General features: G+C 36.4%; 1 protein-coding gene across 1 annotated transcript in view; it reads left to right on the top strand.

The window, feature by feature from the left end:
• Positions 1–22,848, top strand: part of Tax1bp1 (Tax1 binding protein 1) — an 85,535-nt gene that overhangs the window by 14,242 nt on the left and 48,445 nt on the right. Inside the window, exons 3-4 of the mRNA XM_004839499.4 lie at positions 6,426–6,528; positions 17,344–17,531. Coding sequence (XP_004839556.1) covers positions 6,426–6,528; positions 17,344–17,531 — 291 coding nt within the window. The remainder of the gene's footprint in view (positions 1–6,425; positions 6,529–17,343; positions 17,532–22,848) is intronic.

Genomic DNA, 22,848 nt, shown 5'->3' with positions numbered 1-22,848 from the left:
ACTCACTTGTAGCCCAGGCTGGCCTCAAACTCCTGGCAATCTTCCTCACCCTCCCTAGTGCTGGGATTACAGGTGTGCACCAGCATGCTCGGCTGTTATGATTGTCTGTGTTTCTTTTGACATCAATTGTATTCTTTTTCATTCCTTCCTTATTTTTGTTGGCCAAGGGTTTATCATTTTTGTTGATCTTTTCAAAAAGTCAAGTCTTTTATTTCTGATTTTTTTGGTTCTGTTTTGTTTTATTTTATTCATCTCTGTTATAATCTTTATTCTTTTTTTCCTTCTGCTAAATTTGGATTTTTTATTTCTAGTTTCTTGTGACATAAATGTAAGTGGTTGACCTGCAGTCTTTCTTAAGGTAGGCGTTTACTGCTGTAAACTCCTTTAGTACTGCTTTTGTTGCAACCCGTTAGTTTTAGGTTGTTGTTTTGGTTTGATTTGCAGTACTAGGGATTGAATCCAGGGCCTCTGCTCTGAATTACACCACTAGTCTTTTGTAATTTCTTGAGATAGGGTCTTGAAAAGTTGCCAAGACAGGGCTCAAACTTAAAATCCTCCATCTTAAGCCTCCCAGAGTGCTGGGATTATGTGTACAGGTGTGTACCACCACACTCAGCTGTGTGTTGTTTTCATCTTTCTTGATATTTTAAATTTTTTCTTGTGATTTCTTATTTAATCCATTGTGGTTAAAATGCTGTTTGATTTTCCACATATTTGTGAATTTTCCAGGTTTTTTTTTGGTCACTATTGGGGATTTTACTCAGGGTCTTCTGCATGTTAGGCAAGCTCTGTATCTCTGAGCTACAGCGTAGCACATGCTAAGACTTGTTTCATGGCCTAATATGATCTGTCGTAATGAATACTTCCTGTGTGCTTGAAAAGAATATGTTTTTCATTGTTACTGGGTAGTGTTCTGTATGTCTGTTAGGTCCAGTTGGTCTGTAGGGTTCAAGTCCTCTGTTTCCTTGTTGATCTTGTGTTGGTTGAGCTGTCCATTATTAAAATCTATTACTATGCATTTGTTTCTCTTTACTTTTAATTCTGTCAATGTTTGCTTCATATATTTGGGTGGTCTGTTAGGTACATAAATATTTACAATTGTTATATCTTCCTGATGAATTGACACCTTGTCATTATTTGTGTTGAATGTTTAAATAAATTTGTTACCGTAAAAGGCACATTGCCATTAATACTCCTTAAAATACCCTCCTCATTTTAAACACATTTATCCCATCATTCTTTTTTTTTTTTGGTACCGGGGATCGAACTCGGGTCCTTGAGCTTGCGCAGCAGGCAGCGAAACCACTGAGCTAAACCCCCGGCCCTATCCCATCATTCTTGCCACCTTCTGAAGCAGTTCTGTGTCTTTATGAGGTATGATCAAAAATACGGTGCTACTGCCAAGTGCCATCTATCAGAAAGGCAGATTTATAAAAACATTACAGTTTGTCCTCACCTGCCTTGTTCACTGAATCTGGCACTGTACAACTTCTGGCTTTTCTCCAAAGTCCAAATGATCAAGAAATGCAAACATTTGAATTGATTCAAGACATTTTGGCAGCCACGACAATGCAACTGGACAGTCATGAAAGAGAATGTCCAAAACTGCTTTAGAAAGTGGCAAGTTCATTGGGATAAGTGTGTTCAAAAAATGGAGGGAGTATTTTGAAGGAGATTAATGACAGGCAGTAAATCATTTATTGTAATGAATTAAAAACACCTTACAGTCACTGTATTTTTTAATCACATCTCATATATTTGTCTGAATATGTATGACCGCCCCACTCCTTTTGGGTTGCCACTTACAAGTAGTATCTTTTACTTCTTTCACTTTCAGATTTTGTCTAAAGGAGTCTCTTAAAGATAGAATATGGGGGCAGGGGATTTAGCTCAGTGGTTCTGCCGCTTGCCTCGCAAGCACAAGGACCCGAGTTTGATCTCTCGTACCAAAAATAAAAAAGATTATAGTTTTTTTTTTTTAATTTACTCAGCTACTCTACCTTTTGATGGAGTTTAATGCATTTTAAATATTACAGTCTATACTAATAGAAGACTTAGTGCTGTTACTTTTGTTGTTTTCTGTGTATCATTTTAGTTTTTGTTCCTTTTTTTCCTCTCCTGCTGATTTTTTTTTTTTTTGTGGTACTGGGGATCGAACTCAGGACCTTGCACTTGCCAAACAGGTGAGACAACACTGAGCTACATCCTCAGGCCTGATTTTTGTATTTTGCTGATTTTTAAAATAGTGACATGCTTTGATTCCCTTGTCATTTTTTCTTTTCCCTTTTCCCCCTTCCTTTTGCTTCATTTCCATTCCCTTCAATTCTTTCTTCCCTTCCTGCCTCTCCCTTTTTTCCTTTTTTTCTTTGTGGTATTGGAGGTTGAATTTAGGGCCTTCCCACTGAGCTGCATTCACAGCCCCTTTTTATTTCTTTCTTTTTTTTTTTTTTTTGGTACCGGGGATCGAACTCAGGACCTTGTGCTTGCGAGGCAGGCGCCGGAACCACTGAGCTAAATCCCCGGTCCCCCCTTTTTATTTCTTGAGATAGGGTCTCACAGAGTCATTAAGTTACCCAGGCTAGGCTCACACTTGAGATTCTTCTACCTCAGTCTCTAAGAGTCCTGGGATTACAGGCATGCACCACCACTCCTGGTTTCCTTTTTATCTTCTTTTGTGTTTCTATAGGTATTTTCTTTGTGGTTACCATGGGGTTATACAAAATATAATTTAATACTTTATTTTAACTACTTAGCAGTCCAATTATTTAAATAAAGGATGAACAAAAATTGCATATTTTTATTAATTTCATAAGATAATATAACAGGAAATATAAAAACGACAGTTTTGTCAAATTTATTCTGTACTAGAATGACTATTTGAAATGACACCTGCCCGAGTGATGCTTAGGATAGTATGTACTGCTGGAGTCACAGCTCAGGATAAGCTGTTAAGTGGTTAAACTGATAAGTTTGATTGCATGCAAAAACTACTTCTTTGCTTCTTCCTTCCACTTTATGTTGTTACCAGTTACATCTTTTTATATTTTATACTCTTCAACATAGTTTTATAGTTATTTTTTATGCTTTTATTTAATAAGTTCTGTACTACAGTTAAGCACCACCATTACAGTATTGCAGGATTCCTTTCTGGAGTTAATGTTTCTGCTAAGAAATCTGCATATAATCTTATAGAAGCTCCTGTGTGAGTTACTTTTCTCTTGCTTCTCTCAAGATTTTCTTTGACTTTGTTAATTTAATAGTGTGTCTTGGGCTGGGGAATTAGCTCAGTGGTTCCGCCACCTGCCTGCAAGCGTAAGGACCAGAGTTCAATGCCTGGTACCAAAAAAAATAAAAAAATAATAAATAAATGAATAAATAACTAGTGTATCTTGGTGTGAGCTTCTTTGGGTTTATCTCAGTTTCTTGAATTTGGTTGTCCATTTCCTTTATCAGATTTTGGAAGTTTTCGGTTATTATTTCTACAAATAAACTCTTTCCTCCTTTCTCTTTATTTTGATAACTCTCATGAGTATATTGTCTGCTTGATGGTTTCCCATAAGATTAACTTTTATTTTTCTTCATTCTTTTATTGTTTTGTTCATTGGACTCAGTAATTTCAAATGACTTGGTTTACTGATTTTTTTTTTTTTTTTGGTACCGGGGATCAAACTTGGGACCTTGCGCTTGCGAGGCAGGTGCTGGAACCACTGAGCTAAATCCCCGGCCCTACTGATTCTTTATTCTGTGTAAGTTAACTCTTGAAACCCTCTTGTGAATTTTTCAATTCAGTTATTGTATATTTCAGCTTCAGAATTTTTGTTGAGTTTTTAGTTTTTATCGCTTGTTTATTCTCATTCATGGTGTGATTTTTTTTTTTAGTGATGGTTGTGTGATTTTTCTTTAGTTGATTACCTGTGATTAATAGTACACAGAGCTTTTTAAAGATGATTATTTTGAGTTATTTGTCAGATAATTTATTACTGTTTCTTTAGGGTTAATTTGTCAAGATTTATTTTGTTCCTTTGGGTCTTTTGTTTCTTCACTTGCCCTATTATTATTTGCTGTTTTGTGCATTTGATAAAACATCTACCTCTTTCAGCTTTTCCAGGTTTGGTTTATATAGGGAAAATCTTTTCCAAATTGTCTAGTGATTCTGGGGTCCCTTTAAACCTTTTACTGGAAGACGTCGTCTTTGGTTTTTTTGCGTATGATTTCTCAAGTGGAGAGATTTACCATTCCTTTTTCAGGAGTTTGTACTCTCCCTCTGGTGTGTTCCTGTGGTATTGCAGGTTCTTATGTGCTGCAGAAAGCTGCATGGACCAGTCCTTTGTTCTCCATCCATACTGCCTAGAGAGTATGCTGGCTCAGCAAAGATAAAAACCTGCACAGACCCCTGAAAAGCCAGAATGTTAGATGCATGTTTCCACTCTTTTCTTTCCTAAGGGACAAGGTGCAGACTTGGATCTTTCTCTTGCTCCTGCTACATTGTCTCAGCATAGGGGGAGGGCTATTGTGGTTGTTATGAAATTGCTCTTACGTTTTTCAGTGCAGCTGCTCTAGACTTTGCCTTTGCCTGAGGTACTGTCACTGCCACTGCTTAATTGGTTTTTGACGTTTTGGCAAAGGCTCTTTTGGACTGTTAAATTGGTGTCTCTTTGGGGGAGCAAGGTCGAGGCTACCTATTCTGCCATCTTGATGATGTCGCTTCCCTTTTTTTTTTTTGATACCAGGGATAGAACTTAGGATCTTGTGCTTGCGAGGCAGCATCACTACTGAGCCAAATCCCCGGCCCTCACTTCCCTTTTATGTCCCTTTCTTGTTTGATAAAAGATCTCATTCCTCCTTTTTATGTTTTTTGCCATTGGAAGACAACAGATAGAGAGCTTTTCATCTTTTCCATCTTTTTTTTTTTTTTTGGAGAAACTAGCTCACTTTGTTGCTCAAGCTAAACTCCTGGACTGAAGTGATACTCCTATCTCAGCTTCCCAAATAGCTGGGACTACAACCATGCACTTTGTACCTAGTTTTCTGTCTTTTGTCAGTTGTACTTCTTTTAGGAATTACATACTCAAAGCATCAGCCGGTAGTGGTGGTGCACACCTATAATCCCAGCACTCAGGAGGCTGAGGCAGGAGGATTGCTGTGAGTTTGAGGCCAGCCTAGACTACATAGTGAGACCCTGTTTCAAAAAACCAAAGTGAACAAACATACATAGTCAAAGCATCAGTGTTGGAAGAAGAAGGTGGAATTTCAGAAAAGTATGAAGAGTATTTTCTATCCATCTGGGAGAGGACTTTTGATGGTTAAGAGCTTGCTTGACTGTCATTTACTTGTTTATTAGTTTGTAAGATATAATAGCAATGAGCCAAAGCAAACATTTAGTGAATGATAATGTTACTGCTATGTCTAGTGTTCTTTGAATCAGATATCATTCATAATTGAAGTTAACAGTTTTATATGTTAGCTTTCACAAATAAATGGCACAGTCAAGTTCAATATTCAGTTTTGTGTAATCTTAATGGCAGTCAGAATCAGAACATGTATAATCTAACCTTGTGGCTGATACTTAATTTTTTTAAATGTTATTAGCAAATGGATATATGGTACCTCTTTTTAAACATCTCTGATATTCAGTATTTAACATGGTACAATCTGTGTGGAGAATACAGATTGATGTATGGTTTTTATGAAATTTATAAGGGCCGCCACCTGCCTCACAAGCGCAAGGTCCCAAGTTCGATCCCCAGTACTGAAAAAAGAAATTTATGAATTGTCTATAGGCAAGACTTGCCAAAGGTGAGAGATTAGCTAATTTAGTTAGTGGATTTAAGGAGGAAGAGGGTGCTAGGTACAGTAAAACAAAACAAAACTTAAATTTGAGGTAAAAAAAAAATATAAAAATCTGTTTAATGACATTAAATTTTAGGCAAAACAGGAGGTTTTAATTTCTTCATATGCATACATAGATTATTCCTGAGAAATTGGATGGTACATAGTAAAAACCCTGTTATTCAATTTATGTAGACTTTTATAGCATTAGGCTATAACCTAATAAAAATTATAGGCTGGGGATTTAGGTCAGTGGTTCTGCTGCCTGCCTCATAAGCGCAAGGACCCAAGTTCTATCCCCGGTACCAAAAAAAATTAATTAATTAAAAAAAATTTTAATTGGACATGCTTGTTAAAATACTCATGATGTGGGCACATATTAAACATATGTTTTAACTTTAGGATATAGTAAAAAACCCAATATGCTGTAAGATATCTGGCTAATATTAAATTACTTACTTATATTTCTACGGATTTTTTTTTTTTTGGTACCGGGGATAGAACTTAGGACCTTGCGGTTGCAAGGCAGCCAGCAGCACCACTGAGCTACATCCCGGGCCCTACTTATATTTCTCTTTTTTGTTATTCTCCTTTAGGTTGGATGGAGTACGGCTCGTGATTATTATACATTTTTATGGTCCCCTATGCCTGAACATTATGTAGAAGGATCAACAGTCAATTGTGTATTAGCATTTCAAGGTAAGGACTGTAAATTGTAGAACTTGACAATACTAGATGTCATACTGATATTAATATGTGAACCCCATTGTAATTACCCCTTGAAGTATATCTGGAGTTCCAAAGTTAAATTAACTAGTGTCTTTGTTGAGCAAAAATCATAAGAATATAAATAGCACGTATAGGCCATATGATATTTTAATGATATTTCATAAACACTTAGTAGTGTTTTGGCTTATCTTAACTTTCATTGAAGAGAATCGGTTTTTTCCCTGATCTTTACTTTTGGTGATTTTTGTTTTCCAATAAGAAAACAATACTATTGCTAATATTAAGGAGGCATGGGAAAAGGTTAAGGCTGATCAGTGTTTACTAAGTTGTAGTTAGATTAGGAGGACAGCAGGGTAACTGTTATGGCTTGTGTCTAGATATGCTCCCAAAGCCTCATGGAGTCATAGGTGGGGCTTTTTCAGAGGTGGCTGAATCTAGAGTGTCTGATTGATTCATGGTGCAATGCTAGGATTAAGGGTGGGTGATTACTAAATCAGCACACTGATTGGTTTGTCACTACCCTAATCCCAGTAGGCTAGATACAGTATAAGGGACAGAAAGAGACTTGTTTTGTCTCCTGCTTGCTTTGCTACCTTTTGCCGCTGTGAACTGTTTCTACTTTGCAATGCCTGTCTGCCATGCCACACTGCCTTGGAGCCAGCTGATTATGGACTGAAACCTCTACAGACTGTGAGCTAAATAAATCTTCCTTTAACTTTGGGGATCTGGTATTTTGTCTCAGCAGTAAAAGAGAAGTAGCTAAGACAGTGACTATAGATAATGACCATACCGTTATGAGTTGTGTCTGGATGTCCCCCAAAGCCTCATGTGGTCATAAATGGGGCTTTTTCTTTTCTTTTCTTTTCTTTTCTTTTCTTTTCTTTTCTTTTCTTTTCTTTTCTTTTCTTTTTTTCCCCATTAACTTTGTTGGTACATTTTAGGTATAAAATACAGTTACATTCATCATTGGGATCTTGTACTATTACATGAGTATCTTGGTTCTTATTTTTCCCCCTTCCCCTGTCCTCCCTTCACCCCCTCCACCCTTCCTTATTTGCAAAGACTTTGTTTCCATTTTTTTCCTTTTCTCATATTTTTTCTTTTCCCTTCTTTCTTTTCCCCTATCCCTCCCACTTCCCCTACTCCTTTAGACCTTTTCTTCCTATTATACAATATAAATTATACAATTTTAAAATTACAATATCAAGATCTAGGAGGGCCGGGGATTTAGCTCAGTGTTTCTGGCACCTGCCTCCCAAGTGCAAGGTCCTGAGTTCAATCCCCAGTACCAAAAAAAAAAAGTTCTAGGAGACATTACCACAGATTTTACAGAATTTAAAAGGATATAGAAAGCATGTTACAAAAATCTTTTTTGAAGTAAATTCAACAACTTCTAAGAAGTACCTTGGAAGACAAATTAATGAAACTAACTCTGGAGGAAATATAAAATTTGAATAGTACCTATTAAAGAAAGTATATTCCTAGCTTGAAAACCTACCTATATGACAACAGCAGGCTCATATACATTTTAACTGATAAATTATATCAAACACTTAAGGCAGAAAAAAGAAGGAACAATTTTTCCCTCATTTTAGGAAATCAACATTGTGCTAATCCTAAAACTGGATAAAGATAATAGAAGAAAAAAGTATGAACATAGATAAAAATTTGTTTAACAAAACAAATTATTAGAAGTCAGATCTGGCAGTATGTAGAAAGTGGTTTTATTATAGGGATGGCAGTATTGGTTCAGCTTTGGAAGATCCACCCCCGAAAGTCATCATTTTAACACAGGAAAGGAAAAAGCCATATAATCCTGTCAGTAGTTGGAGAAAAAGTATTGGACAAAATTCTACAGCTGTTGATAGTAAAAGCTATCAGGAGACTAGAAGTAGAACAGAACCTCCTCAACAGATCAAAGTCATGTACTCCATACATCCAACAAAAATGCCTTGTATGAATGGAGAAGATACTATGCTTTCTCCCTAAGGTGGGGAACAAGGGCAGATATCCCTATTCTTCATCTGTCCATTAAACTTTGAAACATAGGCCCAAATCGAAATAGTCTGGCAATAAAATGACATAATTAGGATAGGATTGGCTAGGTAGAAGTAAAATCTTTATATGTAGATGAAATGATCATCTACAGAGAAAATACTAAGAAATCTCTAGGAGCCCCTAGAACTTGTATTTGAATTTAGCAGGATTAGAAAACAAGGTATATATAAAAATTCAGGTCTATGTATATTTGCTGTAAATGAAGAATTGGATATTGAACTTTAAAAGTTATATAGGAGTACAAAGACCCAGAAAAGTAAAAAGAAAAGTAAAGTAAAAAGAAAAAAAAAAACAGTGTTGGAAGACATTTAGTACCTAATTTTAAGACTTCCTCTAAAGCTGCAGTAATCAAGGCAGTGTTGGTATAAGGAAAGACATAGATCATTGGAATAAAACAGAATCTAGAAATAGAACCACACATATATGGTCCCACTGAGTTTTGAAAGATTATTTAACATTAACATTTTATAAAACATAAATTCAATTCAAGAACAGAGGAAAAGATAGTGTTTTCAGCAAATGGCACTAGAACACCTGGTATCTGTATATAAAAAATTAACCTCAACCCTTTATTTCCATACATAAAGATAACTTGAAAGGATCTATGAATCTAAATATGAAAGACTAAAACTATAAAACTTTAAGAAGCCATTATAAGGGAAAATGTTTATGAATTTAGGGTAGGCAAGAATTTCCTAAGATATAAAAAACATGTATAAAAGAAAAAAATTGATAAATGAGATTCCATCAAAATTTAGAACTTTAAATGACATCGTTAAGAAAATGGAAAGTAGTCCTTAAACAGACCATATTTTTTTATTTTTTTATTTTTTTATTTTTTATTTTTTAATTTTTTTGGGTACTGGGGATTGAAAGGCAGGCGGCAGAACCACTGAGCTAAATCCCCAGCCCCAAACACCATATTTATAATGCATATAACCTATGACCAGAATATATAAAGAGCTCTTACAGTTCATTAATAGACAACCCAATTAAAAAGTCATAAGGAAGGGGCTGGAGATTTAGCTCAGTGGTTTCGCCGCCTGCTGCGCAAGCACAAGGACCCGAGTTCGATCTCCGGTACCAAAAATAAGTCATAAGGAGGATGATATATAGCCAGTACAGCACAAGGAAAGGTGTGCAACACTAGAACCAGAAAAATACTAATCAGTACAATAACAAGATTGAATTACACACTCTTTAGGGAGATGAAGTTAAAAGTTTTAAAAGGACAAATGTCAGCTTAGATGTGAACCAGTTAGAATTTCTAGCCTTTTTTTTTTTGGTACCCGGGATTGAACTCGGGTCCTTGTGCTTGCAAGGCAGGCAGCAGAACCACTGAGCTAAATCCCTGGCCCATAATTTTTTTTTTGGTACCAGGGATCGAACTTGGGACCTTGCGCTTGGGAGGCAGGCGGCGGAACCACTGAGCTAAATCCCTGGCGAGTTAGAACTTTCTAATACTGCTAATGTGAATGTAAAATGATAAAACCATTTTGGAAAACAATATAGAAGTTTCTTATATTACTGTTAAGAACCAACAGTCCTGTTCTTAAGTTTTTACTTGAGAGGAATGAAAACACATGTTCAGAATACATTTGTATGTACAAGTTGAGTATCCCTGATCTAAAATTCTTGGGACCAGAGTGTTTCAGATTTTGTTTTGAAATCCATTTGATCTGCAAAGAGGATAGCTACTCCTGCTTCTTTTTTGAGGTTTCTGTCACATGGAGTATTGTTTTCCGCCCTTTAACTTTCAGTCTATGAGTTTCTTTTTGAATTACATGTGTTTCTTGTATGCAGTATATTGTTGGATTTTGCTTCTTGACCTATTCTGCCAGTCTGTTTCCTTTGACTGGTGAATTGAGACCATTAACATTGATAGTTATAACTCATACATATTGACTTATCATTGTCATGACTTTTCCTGTTCGTTGGATTTTCCCTTGTCGTGCCCGATGGATTCATTCTGCTGGGCTTCCTGGGATTGTGATCCTCGTTGTCTTTTCCTGGGATATCGTCTAAAATTTTTTGGAGTGCTGGTTTGGTATTCATAAAGTTGCTAAGGTGCTCTTTGTCATGGAAGTATCTTTTTCTCTGTCAGTTTTGAAAGATAATATTGCAGGGTACGTCAATCTGGATTGGAGGCTGTTTTCCTTTAGGGCTTGAAATATGTCACCCCAAGCTCTTCTTGCCTTGAGGGTTTGGATTGAGAAGTCCCCTGTGATTCTGATGGGCTTTCCTTTGTATGTGATTTGTTTCTTTTCTCTTACTGCTTGTAGAACTTTGTTCTTCTGTTGGGTTTCTGGAATCTTAACAATTATATGCCTATGTGTTGATTTTTTTTGATCAAGGCTAGTTGGAGTCCTATATTCCTCACTTATCTGTATGTCAAGTTCTTTTCCCCTGCTTGGGAAGTTTTCTGCCATCACTTCTGTGAAGAGTTTTTTTATGTCATCTGCACTCTCTCCTGTTTCTTCATTGACTCCAATCAGTCTTATGTTATTCTTCTTTGCATCATCTAGCAGCTGCTGGATTGATTTCTCGTGGTCCCTTACAATTTTAAATCAGTTTTTCTTTTCCTGGTCACTAATTGCAATCTTATCTTCTATATCTGAAATTCTGTTCTCACATTGTCTCATTCTGCTTTGTAAACTTTCAATGGAGTGTTTAATCTGGAAATCTGTTTGCATCTGTTTTATGGATTCCATTTGTTTCCTATGTTGGGATTCCATCATGTTCCTGAGCTTCTTTCTAGATTTTTTAATTATGTCTTACACTATGAGCACAATCTCTGCTGTTATCTGAGAAATTATTTCTGATTTCATTTTTTCCAGATCCTGTTTTGTTGCCAGTTCAGGGAGTCCAGGTAGTTGAGTATCATAGTGTTCCATCTCATTTCCCTTTGGGGTTGCTTTAGGTGATCTGGAAGTCTGGTTTTGAGACTTGTTGACATGTGTTCTCATTTCAGTGGGGGTGGGGCATGGGGTGGGGTGGGGTTGCTGCTTGGATCAAGGGTGTGTGATTTCTAAATGAATCCACTGATTGGTTTGGCATAATTCTGGATAGGATTGAAGGTGCCCACCCAGAGTGTGAGTGCTACCTACCCTAAGGGTGTGTAGCCTGAGTACCATATAAGGGACAGAAAGAGGGTCTTTGGGTGTGTTGCTCCTTGGCACTACATACAGAGTTTTAAAAATATTCCTAAATAATTCTGTCATATGTCACAACATAGATGAACCTTGAAGACAGTATATGAAGTCAAGTCAGCCACTTGAAAAAGGATGAATACTGTCTGATTCCACTTCTGTGAAGTACTTAAGAGTAGACAGACTCATAGATAGAAAATAGAGTGGCAATTGCCAAGTCCTAGGGGAAGAGAGGAATACAGAGTTATTATTTAATGGAAACAGTATTTCAGTTTTGCAAGATGAAAAGAGCTCTAGAGCTGGATAGTGGCAGTGATTGCATGATATGGATGTATATTTTATTTTATTTTATTTATTTATTCATTCATTTTTTGGTACCAGGGATTGAACTTGGGACCTTGCACTTGCGAGGCAGGCACCGGAACCACTGAACTAAATCCCCAGCTCTGGATGTATATATATGTATATATTTTTTGGTACCAGGGATCGAACTCGGGACCTTGTGCTTGTTAGGCAGGTGGCAGAACCACTGAGCTAAGTCCCCAGCCCATGAATGTATATTTTAAAAGTGATTCAGACAGCATATTTTATGTTTTGTGTGTCTTTTACCATAATTTTTACAAACCGAAAAATATTTAGAAATCTATCACATAATATTTGCTTAGTGACTTTGTATTGTAATTGTACTGACTATGGGTGGTATTAAAGCAAATTCTTACCTTTTATGTGCCATGAATTTTTTTTTGTTCTAGTGAAGATTGTGGACAATATATAAGAATATTTTAACGTATATGAAGTAAAATGTATAGAATTGCCAAAACCTGATTGCATTTCAATAGCTATTAAAAATATTTAGGGCTGGGGATTTAGCTCAGTCTTTCCGCCACCTGCCTCGCAAGCGCAAGGACCTGAGTTCGATCCCCAATACAAAAAAAAAAAAAATTATGGGACTGTCCGGGGATTTAGTTCAGTGGTGCTGCCGCCTTCCTTGCAAGTGCAAGGTCCCTAGTTCAATCCCCGGTACCCCCCCCAAAATTTATAGGAACATATTTGTGATATATTAATATCTGCTTTGAAAATCGGTTTTTTACCAAGATGTTCTGGCAGATTTAATAATTGCCATAATTTCAAAGTAAAGTAACAGATACCTGTAATAACTGTCATGTGATATTAACATTTTATATTAAAAATTAAATTACATGTAATAAAAATATTTCTATGACAGAAGTCACAAATAGTGATAATACTCTATGGCTTGTTGCCTATGTTAATACTCAAAGGCCAGGCATGGTGGCACACGTTGCAAGGCAGAGGCAGGAGGATTGCTGTGAGTTCGAGGCCAGCCTGAACTACATAGGGAGACCCTATCTCAACAAACAAATAACAAATACTCAAAGGACATGCAAAAATTTTAGTTAGATGTTAGTAAAAATAAAAATGTAATGTTCTGTTACAGTTATTAACAGCATCAACTTGTTCAAGTGCAATATAATTTGGAGCATATATATGTATGGCTGTAGTAGAGTGTTTTCCAAAATTAACTGTATTTTGGAATTCCCTAGGAGTTTAAGATATGCAGATCCTTAAATTCTGTGGTGTTGCCTAGGTTTTGGAAATTTTAGAAAACCTGTAGGTGAGACTGCTTTGTAGAACCACTAGGAACCACTATATTGTTAACATAATCCAAATCACTTTTCTGATTTTGTAGGTGAGTTTCACCTGAAATGCAAAACTCTAAACAACTAATAAAAATACTGACATGTGATTTCTTTTTTTCCTAAATGGATCCTTGTTTGTTTATTAAAATATTAACTGAGTGCTACTAAGGTTGTACAACTTGACTCAGTATTTGGTTTGTATGTTTTCCTATTTTATTTTCAGTGTTACTAATCTTACAATAGATTTTCCAGACAAGTAGGTTTAAATTACAGTTCTGAATAGTTACCCTCCCCTAATCCGGTTTTTTTTTCGGGGGGAGGGTACTGGGAATCGAACTTGGGACCTTGCACAGGCAGTGGAACCACTGAGCTAAATCCCCAGCCCTCCCCTAATCTGCTTTTAAGGGTACTGGGGATTGAATCCAGAGCTTCCCTGCCCTCCTCACCTGTTTATTTTATTTTATTTTTTTGGTACTGGGGATCGAACTCGGGACCTTGCACTTGCGAGGCAGGCAGCAGAACCACTGAGCTAAATCCTTGGCCCCCGTTTATTTTATTTTGAGACGGTGTCTCTATATTGCCCAGGCTGGCCTTGAACTTGAGATCCTCTTACCTCAGCTTCTCAAGTAGCTGTCACTACAGGCATGAACCACTTTACCTGGCTACGTGGATCTCAAGTGGTATTGTACCATAACTTTTTAGCAAGCTTATTTAAGTGAGTTTTTTTCTCCATTATTGGGGATTGAACCGAAAGACTTCCCATTGGGCTACATCTCAGCCCTTTTTTATTTTGAGACAAAGTCTCCCTAAGTTGTTAAATTGCCCAGGCTGGGCCGAAACTACGAATGATCCTCCTGCCTCAGCCTCCTACATGCTGGGATTACAGGTATGCACCACCATACTGGCTGAGATTTTTGTTTTTTAAAGTATTAGACCTTTGAATATCTATTTGTAGAATTTTTAAAGTTGTGATATTAGAGCTAATTAATCAGATTTTGTTTATCATTCAAGCTTTTAAAATAAGTCTAATAGCTATTTAGAAATCTAGTTTGCTATGTATTAATAAATTTAGCAGTATGTATTAGGAGAGGGTGAATTTTTAAGACACATTGCTAGTTGGGCATGATGTTGCATATCTGTAATCCCAGTACTCTGAGAGGCTGAGGCATTCGGATCATAAATTCCAGCTCAGTCTGGGCACCTGGGTGACTTAGGGAGACCCTGTCTCGAAATAAGAAATAAAAAGGGCTGGTTACATAGCCCTGGGTTTAATCTCCACTAATACAAACAAAACAAAACACACAATTCCAGACACTTTATATTAAAAACTATTTTGGATATAACTTTAAATACAAAAACTTTTGCAAAAATATTTCTTTCTTTCTTTTTTTTTTGTACCAGAGATCGAACTTGGGACCTTGTGCTTGTAAGGCAGGCAGCAGAACCACTGAGCTAAATCCCCAGCCCTGCAAAAGTATAAAAAAGAATTTTTTCTCTACCCTTTGTCCAGCTTGTCCTACTATTAACATCTGCGTAGTGCGTTTATTTTATTTATTTATGGTACCAGGGATTGAATTCGGGACCTTGTGCTTGTGAAGCAGGTGGCAGCACCACTGAGCTGAATCCCTGGCCCTAGTACATTTATTTTATTTTATTTTATTATTTATTTATTTATTTATTTATTTGTACCTGGGATTGAATTTGGGACCTTGTGCTTGCTATGCAGGCGGCGGAACCACTGAGCTAAATCTCCAGCCCCTAGTACATTTGTTTTAAACACTAGTAGTTTAACATTGGCACAATAACTCTAGGTTAAATTACAAACCATATTTGAAATATTTCAGCAGTGTTCCCACTAATACTCTTTTTCTCTTATTGAATCTAAACCCTAATCCTATGTTGCATGTAGTTGTCCTGTCTTTTTAGTCTTTTCAATTTATCCTTATGTGTATGACCCTTTAAAATATTTTTGGTAGCATATCTCCCTTTGGGTTTGTTTGCTTTTTTTTTTTTTTTAAGACAGGGTCTTGCTTTGCTCTGTAGTGCAGGCTGGCCTTGAACTTACTGTGTAGCCTAGGCAGGCCTTGAACTTGCAGCAGTCCTCCTGCCTCAGCTTCCTGGCTTGTTTGCTATTTGCTTATAATTAGATTAAGGTTATATACAGTTTTGGAAAGAGTACCAAAGAAGTAACATACCTGTCTCAGTATTGGGGAATACTTGATGTTTATGCATATTATCTTGATCATTGGTTAAAGGTGGTGTCATCTGAGTTTCTCAACCTTAATACTTTCCCCTTTGTAATAAACATTATGAGGAAGCTACTTTGAGACTATAGAGATGTCTTACATGTTCTCAAATTTTTTTTTTTTTGGTACCAGAGATCGAACTCGGGACCTTGCGCTTGCAAGGCAGGTGGCAAAAGCACTGAGCTAAATCCCAGGCCCTGTTCTCAAATTTTTAACCGCTGGCTTTATCCCTCAGTGCATCTTGCCTTCAGCAATTAATGCTGTGGTGTAGCAATGTTTATTACCTCTACATTTATTAGCTGGTATTGTTATGTTAGGAAGTGTTGTCATTTTCTTAGTGAATTCATTTAAATATGAGAAAAACCTATTTTCTAAAGAATGAAATCAGTTGAAGTAGATATGATAATGAGTCTGAAAATTTTAAGACACGAAAGAGTAATAAGCATAATGATTAGATATTTAGGTAGATAATAATTAGGTAAATGTAGTCTTCTCTCTGTATTCACAGTTATCAAATGTTTCCTTTTTTTTGGGTACCGGGGGAATTGCTTCCTTTTTGTAAGTCATTGTGGGTGATTCTAGAACTTATTCATGTAATATAATATATATACCAATAAATATGCATATGCTCTTAGAATGTGTGTGCATGTGTGTATGTGTCTGTGTCTGTATTTGCCTTCAGTGTTTTTGAGATCTGGTATAGGATAGATATAAAGCATGTATAGAGTGAGTAGTAATGCTCATAACACCATTGAGTTTTTTTTTTAATGTAAAAATGCTGTGTGAAATTTGGAGAAATGGTAAAGATTAATTTAGAATTAGAACAGGTCCAGCAAAAGTTAAAGGGAGCATAACAGTTGGAAGAAAGAAGAGAACAAATATTGGATGTCTTACTTGTCAGATAGTGGCTCAATAGTATAAATATATTATCTGTAAATACTTAGGATTTCCAAGATAGATGACTTTATATCTTTTTTTTCTTAAGTCAAATACTGGTGCTCAATGAGTAAATAGTGGAAGAGCTGGGAATCCAGAATAGATCTATGTGGTTCCAAAGCTTATTTTTGTTGTAATACACCAGTGGATCTCATCTTTCTGTTTTATTTTTCTCTCATCTTCTTTCTTATGTATAGCATATTCCTTAGTTAATGTCTCCTTTTTACAGGGAAATTAAATTGGAGGGAAAGTTCATTTAAATGGCAGACTTCTATCTGCACTCCCACTCCCAGTCCTCCTTAGATTTTTATCCTGGGTCTTCCTTTGCTCCTCCTCCAGCCTCTTTCCCTCATGAAGTACATACTTGCCTCTCCTACATACATTTGTTTTGCTTTAGTGAAGATATAGGGGGAAAGCATATTCTATACATTTATACCAAAGAGATGAAATTTTTTAGTATGTTTGAAGAGGAAGAGACTAGTTTTTTTTTTTTTTGGTACTGGGGATCAAACTCGGTTCCTTGCGCTTGCGCAGCAGGGGGTGAAACCACTGAGCTAAGTCCCCGGCCTGGAAGATACTAGTTTTGAGAGATACATCTATGAATGATAGGAGGAAAAACCTTCAAGATAAGTGCAGAGAATAGTGTGAGAATGAAAGATGATAAGTATTGTTAAATTTAAGTAACATTAATTTTGTAATAGAAAGTTAAATAATTTTTGTTTCTTAACTATCTCTTAGGATATTACCTTCCAAATGATGATGGAGAATTTTATCAGTTCTGTTACGTTACACATAAGGGTGAAATTCGTGGAGCAAGTACACCTTTCCAGTTTCGAGCTTCTTCTCCAGTTGAAGAGTTGCTTACTATGGAAGATGAGGGAAGTTCTGACATGTTGGTGGTGACCACAAAAGCTGGCCTTCTTGAGGTTGGTATCAGCAATGACACAAGAGTTCACGTTGGCCAGCATTTTGAGAATTTTCAGGTTATACAAGAGTGTTTACAAAAATCAAAAGCTTTAGATAAGCACAGTGGCACATGCCTATGATCCCAAATACTTGGGAGGCTGAGGCAGGAGAATCACATGTTTGAGCCCTGCCTGAGCAGCATAGTGAGACCCTGACTCAAAATAAAATATACAAAGGGCTGAGGATGTAGACTGGTAGAGTTCTAAGACAAAACAAAACCAACCCCCCAAAAAAGTTGAAAAATAAATTTAATATTAATAATGTTACAGTGCATTTTATTTATTTATTTATTTTTGGTACCGGGGATTGAACTCAAGGACCTTGCACTTGCAAGGCAGGCACGGCACCACTGAACTCCATCCCCAGCCCCTACAGTGTATTTTTTTTTTTTTGGTACCAGGGATCAAACTCGGGTCCTTGGGCTTGCACAGCAGGTGGCAAAACCACTGAGCTAAATCCCTGGTCCCCTACAGTGTATTTTAAAAAATGCTTTCAAAATCCTTCAGTTACATTCATTAATTCATTCATTCATTGAGACAGGGTCTTCCTATGTAGCCCGGGCTGGCCTCAAACTTGTGGTGATCGTCCTCCTTCAGCCTCCTGAGTGCTGGGATTACAGGTGTGCACCACCACACCCAGTTTCTATAATTCTTTTCTTGGTTGCAGGATGGCAGAGTCTGTTCCCAGGTCTCATAGAATCTTGTGCAGTATCTTGTGAATAATGCAGTAAATCTTTATTGAGAGAATTTAGACCTAAATCTTTCCTTATGTTCTCTTGCTTTAATTTTTCTTCTTTCATGGTGACCTAATCCATTGACTGTTGAAAAATATCAATTTGAAGGATGAAGCTGGTTGGGAGAACAGCATAAAGCAGTAAATCTAACTAATGAATATGAACTTTGTTTCCCTACCTTGTGAGCGTGCTTTTTCTCAAGGATGGCAGGGAGTCAGGGGTACATTCCAGTCTCCTGATTTAGGTTAAGCCTTTTTTTTTTTTGGTACCAGGGATCCAACTCAGGGCCTTGTGCTTGCCAGGCAGGTGCTGTGCCACTGAGCTAAATCCCTGGCCCCAGGTTAAGCATTTTTAAAGTGATTCTTTTCCTTATTCATCTAATTAAATGAGTAAGCCTAGATTAACTGTAATTTAAAAGAAAAGGTGAAAAGCCTTTTATTTTTTTTTTTGTACCGGGGATTGAACTTTTACTATTTTTTTAAATTGAATATTGTGAAGTTACGTCTTTGGCTGGTCTAATACTGCTGGATCCCCTAATTTTCAGTAGTTTTAAAAAAATTTTTTTTTTGATACCAGGGATTGAACTTGGGTCCTTGCGCTTGCGCAGCAGGCGGCGAAAGCCCTGAGCTAAATCCCCGGCCCTTAGTAGTTTTTGAAAGAGAAAATAAGATGACATTCTTTTCTTATTCTGAGTTCATATTTTTCAGTATCTTTACCCTATACCTAAAAAACTAGAGCGCTGCATTTGAGTTGTGATTAATTGTATTTAATGCTCTTTATTATAATAAGAAAAAAATCACTTTTTAGATTGACCACTTTATATTTTTTTAAATTTACATTCATATTTCATCTATTGCAGGCCATTGCAATAACTTTTTTTTCATTGCCTTTTTAGAGTCAGATGGATCCTTTTAAACATGTAAATATTTAATGCCTTTGATTTTACTTTATTTACCTTAAAGAACTAAGACTAGAAATAAAAAGAAAAGAGGTTTTAGTACTTACTAGTCAAACTAAAAGGTTAGGAGGAACAAATCATTTTTTATCATAAATTCTCCCATATCTTTCTTTCCCCTTTCCAAAAATTCCTCTCTTATCTTAAATAAAGAAATGTAACTTTTATAGGGTGTCTAAAACATTTTGTTGTGACAACTGTCTGATGATCAAGGTTTTTAGCCTGGTATTTGAATGCTAGTCAAAGATGCTGAAACAAGCCCAGCTCCTGAGAAGAATGCCACTACCATTTATATTGCAGTTTTTTGAATACTTGTTAGACCACCCTGATTTCAGGCATTCTAACAGAAAAATGGTAAGCATCTTGGTACTACATCTTTCTTGTGCTTTTTTTCCAAATAAATTGAAATATAGCATAAATCTATTTTCTCTTATTCTCTACAAGAGGTATTATGAAGAATTTAAATTGCTGTCTCTTAAATATAGGAGATAAAAATTTTTTTATCTTCTGACACTTTTCTTTTGACAGATCTTAAATTTCCACATTCATTAAAATCTTAATAATTTTATTTAATGCTGTACAAAATTAATACAACTCTTGAGACATTATTTGGGGTGCCATTGACATTAAAAATGATTAATGAGACAGTCCTACAATGTGTGATCCTACATTATAATAGCCTAAAAAAGTTAAGATCTTTTGGGAATAGTAAAGGATGTTTGACTACAGTCTACCTAATTAGATGCTACAAAATTATTTTTATTTACTCTTGTGATACTGGGATTGAACCCAAGGAGTGCTGAGCTACATCCTCAGCCCTTTTTATTTTATTATTTTGAGATAAGGATCTCCCTAAATTGCCCAGCCTAGCCTAAAACTTTTTAATAATTTTTTTATTTTTAAATTTTTATTTCAATGTAATACAAGCAGATATTAATAAAGAAAATGTTTTTTAAAAAATAGTCTTCTATGAAAAAATAAAGGAAAACTTCATAACAAATTAAAGAATAATATTAGTTAATACACTGTGTACTGTAATCTTAAAAGAATGGCCGGGGGCCGGGGATTTAGCTCAGTGGTTCTGGCGCCTGCCTCGCAAGCGCAAGGTCCAGAGTTCAATCCCTGGTACAAAAAAAAAAAAAAAAAAGAATGGCCGAAATGTTAGAGTACATGTCATCAACCAAAAAGACTCTTACAAAAAAGAAACCAGTAGTAGATAATAGCACAAAACTTTCTTTTCAATGAACTAAGAGGACCTAGCAATATAAATGAAACAAGTTAGCATATATATTGAAATATTTTTGAGCCTACAGAATATATAATTTGGGGAATTATTAGAACCATTCCCTACTTCCTATTTCTCTACTTTTTTAAATGTTTTCTTTAACATTTAATAGAAACTATATACAATAAGTTTTTACTGAATTTACATAAGACAGCCACTGGAGAAATTTACATAGATTAGAAGAAAGATAGACGGTTGAGGAGGGCCCAGTCCTGTGGGATATTTTCTCAGAGCTTGAAAGTCAGAGTTCATTTGGGGGAAGGGGTTCAGACTGCCACATTAAGTGGATGTTAAAAATAATGGTAAAATTCAGGCCTTTGGGTAGATAACCAGATGCCGGGACCCCCCCCCCCCCCCCCCCGCCAACCTACTCATCTATGTGGATTCTTGCCTGTGACTTAGGAAATACCATTCCAAAGATGTCTTTCCCATTAGGGAAAGTCTCAAACATTCATTCAGTCCCAGACATAGGGGTGGCCTCTCCTCTTTGCCCAGAATAGGAAGAAACCCATAACTTTTGAACACTGACCCAGTCTCCCTGGTTTTAGTCCATATTTCCACTTTTGGTTTCTCAAACCAGAGAAACAGTGTGGCACTCAAACATGTACATCTGATTTATTTCACTTAAGAGTATGGTCTCAAGGTCCATCCATTTAGCTATAAATGTCTGAAGCTCATCCTTCTTTATGGCAGGGTAGTATTCCATTGTAAAACAAAAAAACCCCACATCTTTATCCACTCATTGGTTGATGGGGCATTTGAACTGTTTCCAAGATTTAGCAATTACAAACTGTGCCACTATAAACATGGGTGTGCATATATTGCTGTGGTATGATGCTTTTAATTCTTTTGGGAAAGTACAAAGAATAGGAATAGCTGGGTCAAATGGAAGCTGTAGTTTTAAATTTTTGAGAAATCTCCACACTGATTTCCACAACAGTGGAGAAGGGTTCCTTTTCTCCCACAGCCCCTCCAGCATTTGTTATTGGTTGATTTCATTTTTTTTTAATTAAACAAAACCAAATTTATTTCATCAAAATTGAGCATTTAATTCCAGCAATAGATTAACTGTTTAAAAATACATAATGATTACATTTATTGTGGGGAGTTTGTATGTGTACATAACACACCTTAATTCTTTTTATTTCACCTTCCCTCTCGACCCTCTCCCTTCATCTCTTGATCTGCGTCCCTTTTGAAAAAGATCTGTCTAGCTACTTCCTGTTATCTTTTATTTTGTTCTCTAAATTATGTATACTTTGAATTTCTAATATAAGAGAAACCGTGTTATATGTAACCATCTGCATCTTGTCTATTTCAGTTAATGTTATTGTCCCAATATACATCCATTTTCCTATAAATGACTCAAATTTATCCTTCTTTATGCCAGAATAGTACACCATTGTGTATAAATACCATATTTTCTTTATTCATCTGTTGATGGACACATAGGCCACTGGCAAGATTTAGCTATTATGAATTGCAGTGCTATAAATGTGGGAATGCATGTGTCACTACAACATTATGTCTTTAACTCTTCTGGGAAGATGAGTAGAAGCGGAGTAGCTGAGTTAGTGAAATTTCTTTTCCTTTTTTTTTGGTACCGGGGATCGAACTTGGGACCTTGTGCTTGTGAGGCAGGCGGCAGAACCACTGAGTTAAATCTCCCACCTGGAATTAATATTTTTAGGGTTTTTTTTTGGTACTGGGGATCGAACTTGGATCCTTGAGCTTGTGAGGCAGGCGCTGGAACCACTGAGCTAAATCCCCGGCCCCTAATTTTAGTTTTTTGAGGAAGCTCCATACTGATTTTCTTAGTGGTTGTACTAGTTATATATACCAGTTGTTCATTCTTTGTAGTATTTCCCCATCTGGTCTGGGTTTTGTTCATGAAGTCTTTGCATACTCCTGTGTTCTCAAGCAATCTACCTATTCTCTCTTCCAGCAGATTTAGTGTTTCTGTTAAAACTTTTGATCCTAGGGCCGGGGATTTAGCTCAGTGATTTTGCTGCCTGCTGCGCAAGTGCAAGGACCCGAGTTCGATCCCCGGTACCAAAAAAAAAAACTTTTGATCTTTTTACCTTAGCTTCCTGTGTACCTGGGATTAGAGGCATGCATCACCAAACCCAGCTCTACAAAATAATTTTTAATTTTCTTTGCTATGATGATAACAGTGATTGAAATGACGCTGTCCTCATTAGGAGATGCTTACTCTGAAGTACTTGTGGCTGAAGCAATATCAATAGTGAATTGAGGCACAGGTATATAGGTGTTCTTTGTAAAATTTTTACTATTTTATGTTCT

Source organism: Heterocephalus glaber, unplaced genomic scaffold (assembly GCF_053883595.1).
Source record: "Heterocephalus glaber isolate CG9 unplaced genomic scaffold, H.glaber_assembly_v1.0 deba00000676, whole genome shotgun sequence".
Classification (NCBI taxonomy): domain Eukaryota; kingdom Metazoa; phylum Chordata; class Mammalia; order Rodentia; family Bathyergidae; genus Heterocephalus; species Heterocephalus glaber.
This window is presented reverse-complemented; position numbering and strand designations above follow the sequence as displayed.